The sequence below is a fragment of the Emiliania huxleyi genome, assembly GCF_000372725.1.
Source record: "Emiliania huxleyi CCMP1516 unplaced genomic scaffold EMIHUscaffold_10783, whole genome shotgun sequence".
Classification (NCBI taxonomy): domain Eukaryota; phylum Haptophyta; order Isochrysidales; family Noelaerhabdaceae; genus Emiliania; species Emiliania huxleyi.
Window position 1 is genome coordinate 1 of NW_005201923.1, and position 1073 is coordinate 1073.

The 1073-nt window shown below is 62.1% G+C and overlaps 2 protein-coding genes across 2 annotated transcripts; both read left to right on the forward strand.

The window, feature by feature from the left end:
- Nucleotides 1-21: 21 nt before the first annotated feature.
- On the forward strand, nucleotides 22-396 carry EMIHUDRAFT_260310 (hypothetical protein; the record flags this gene model as incomplete). The annotated part of the gene is made up of 1 exon (XM_005792419.1): nucleotides 22-396. A coding segment is annotated over one exon (375 nt), but the record flags the coding sequence as incomplete, so codon positions are not given.
- A 258-nt stretch (nucleotides 397-654) lies between these two features.
- Nucleotides 655-1025, forward strand: EMIHUDRAFT_260311 (hypothetical protein; the record flags this gene model as incomplete). Its single annotated transcript, XM_005792420.1, has 1 exon — nucleotides 655-1025. A coding segment is annotated over one exon (371 nt), but the record flags the coding sequence as incomplete, so codon positions are not given.
- Nucleotides 1026-1073: the final 48 nt, after the last annotated feature.

Genomic DNA, 1073 nt, shown 5'->3' on the forward strand with positions numbered 1-1073 from the left:
CTTTGCGACGCGTTCGCTGAGCACCAGCTCACGCTCGCCGACTTTCGGTACTGGAGCGCCGAGGGCGCGCCTCGTCCTTCGGGCGGCCCGCCCGCCGTCAACGCGCCCGTTGTGCAGAGCCAGTCTGAGACGGGCGGCGAGACGCGGGACTGGAACGGCGACTACCTCGCCGGGCCGTTTGGAGAGGCCGACGTCATGTTTGCAACCTCCTTCGAGGCGCTCGGCAAGCTCTACGCGCACGCATCCGGCGGGCGGAGCGGCGCGACGGTTAGCACCGCAGACTTCATGCAGCGCCACGCCCGGCTCGAGGCCACCACGACGGCGAGCGGGTACAACCCCCTGCTCAAGGACTTTGTGAACCAGGCCTTTTTCGTCACGGGCGAGGATGGCGGCTAGTCGTGTCTCCTGGTGGCGTGCTTTATATCTTCAGCGCTTGGCGCACTTGGAGTGCGGCCATCCAACCTCGAAAGAAACAAAACAGATAAACGTCAGCGTTTTCTTTTTTCTGTTACAAATGTGTAAAGAAAGAAAGAAAGAAAACAGATACAAATGTGTAGGAATCCTAGAGAAACTCAGCGTTTTCTTTTTTCTGTTACAAATGTGTAGGGCCGCTGGCGCCCGCACGTGTCGGCGCCCCCGGGCCTTCCGATGTGTATGTCGAGCGGCTCGTGCACGGCGCAGACCGCCGCCGCCTGGCTTTCAGCACACCTCGAGGACCACGTTGAGGCCGCAGCCGACCTCAATCAGTACTGGTACAGCGCCTCGACCATCGCAACGCTTTGTGACCTCGTCCGTGAGCAGTGCTTCCGGTCCGACCATTCGTGTGCGTTGGATTGTGCCTTCCTCTCCACACCGTCACTATTCTTTGCGCTGACGCCGGCAGAGCGCGCCCGCTCGCGCGTGCTTGACTTTGACGAGGCCCTCGGTGTCGGCGAGCCGGGCTTCGTGCGGTACGACTTTCACGAGCCGACAGCACTTCCTCCGGCGCTTGCAGGAGCGTTCCGCTGCGTCGTCATCGATCCTCCGTGCGCGCCGCCATCGCGGAGCGTGCACGTTAGCGCTGTCGCTTCACA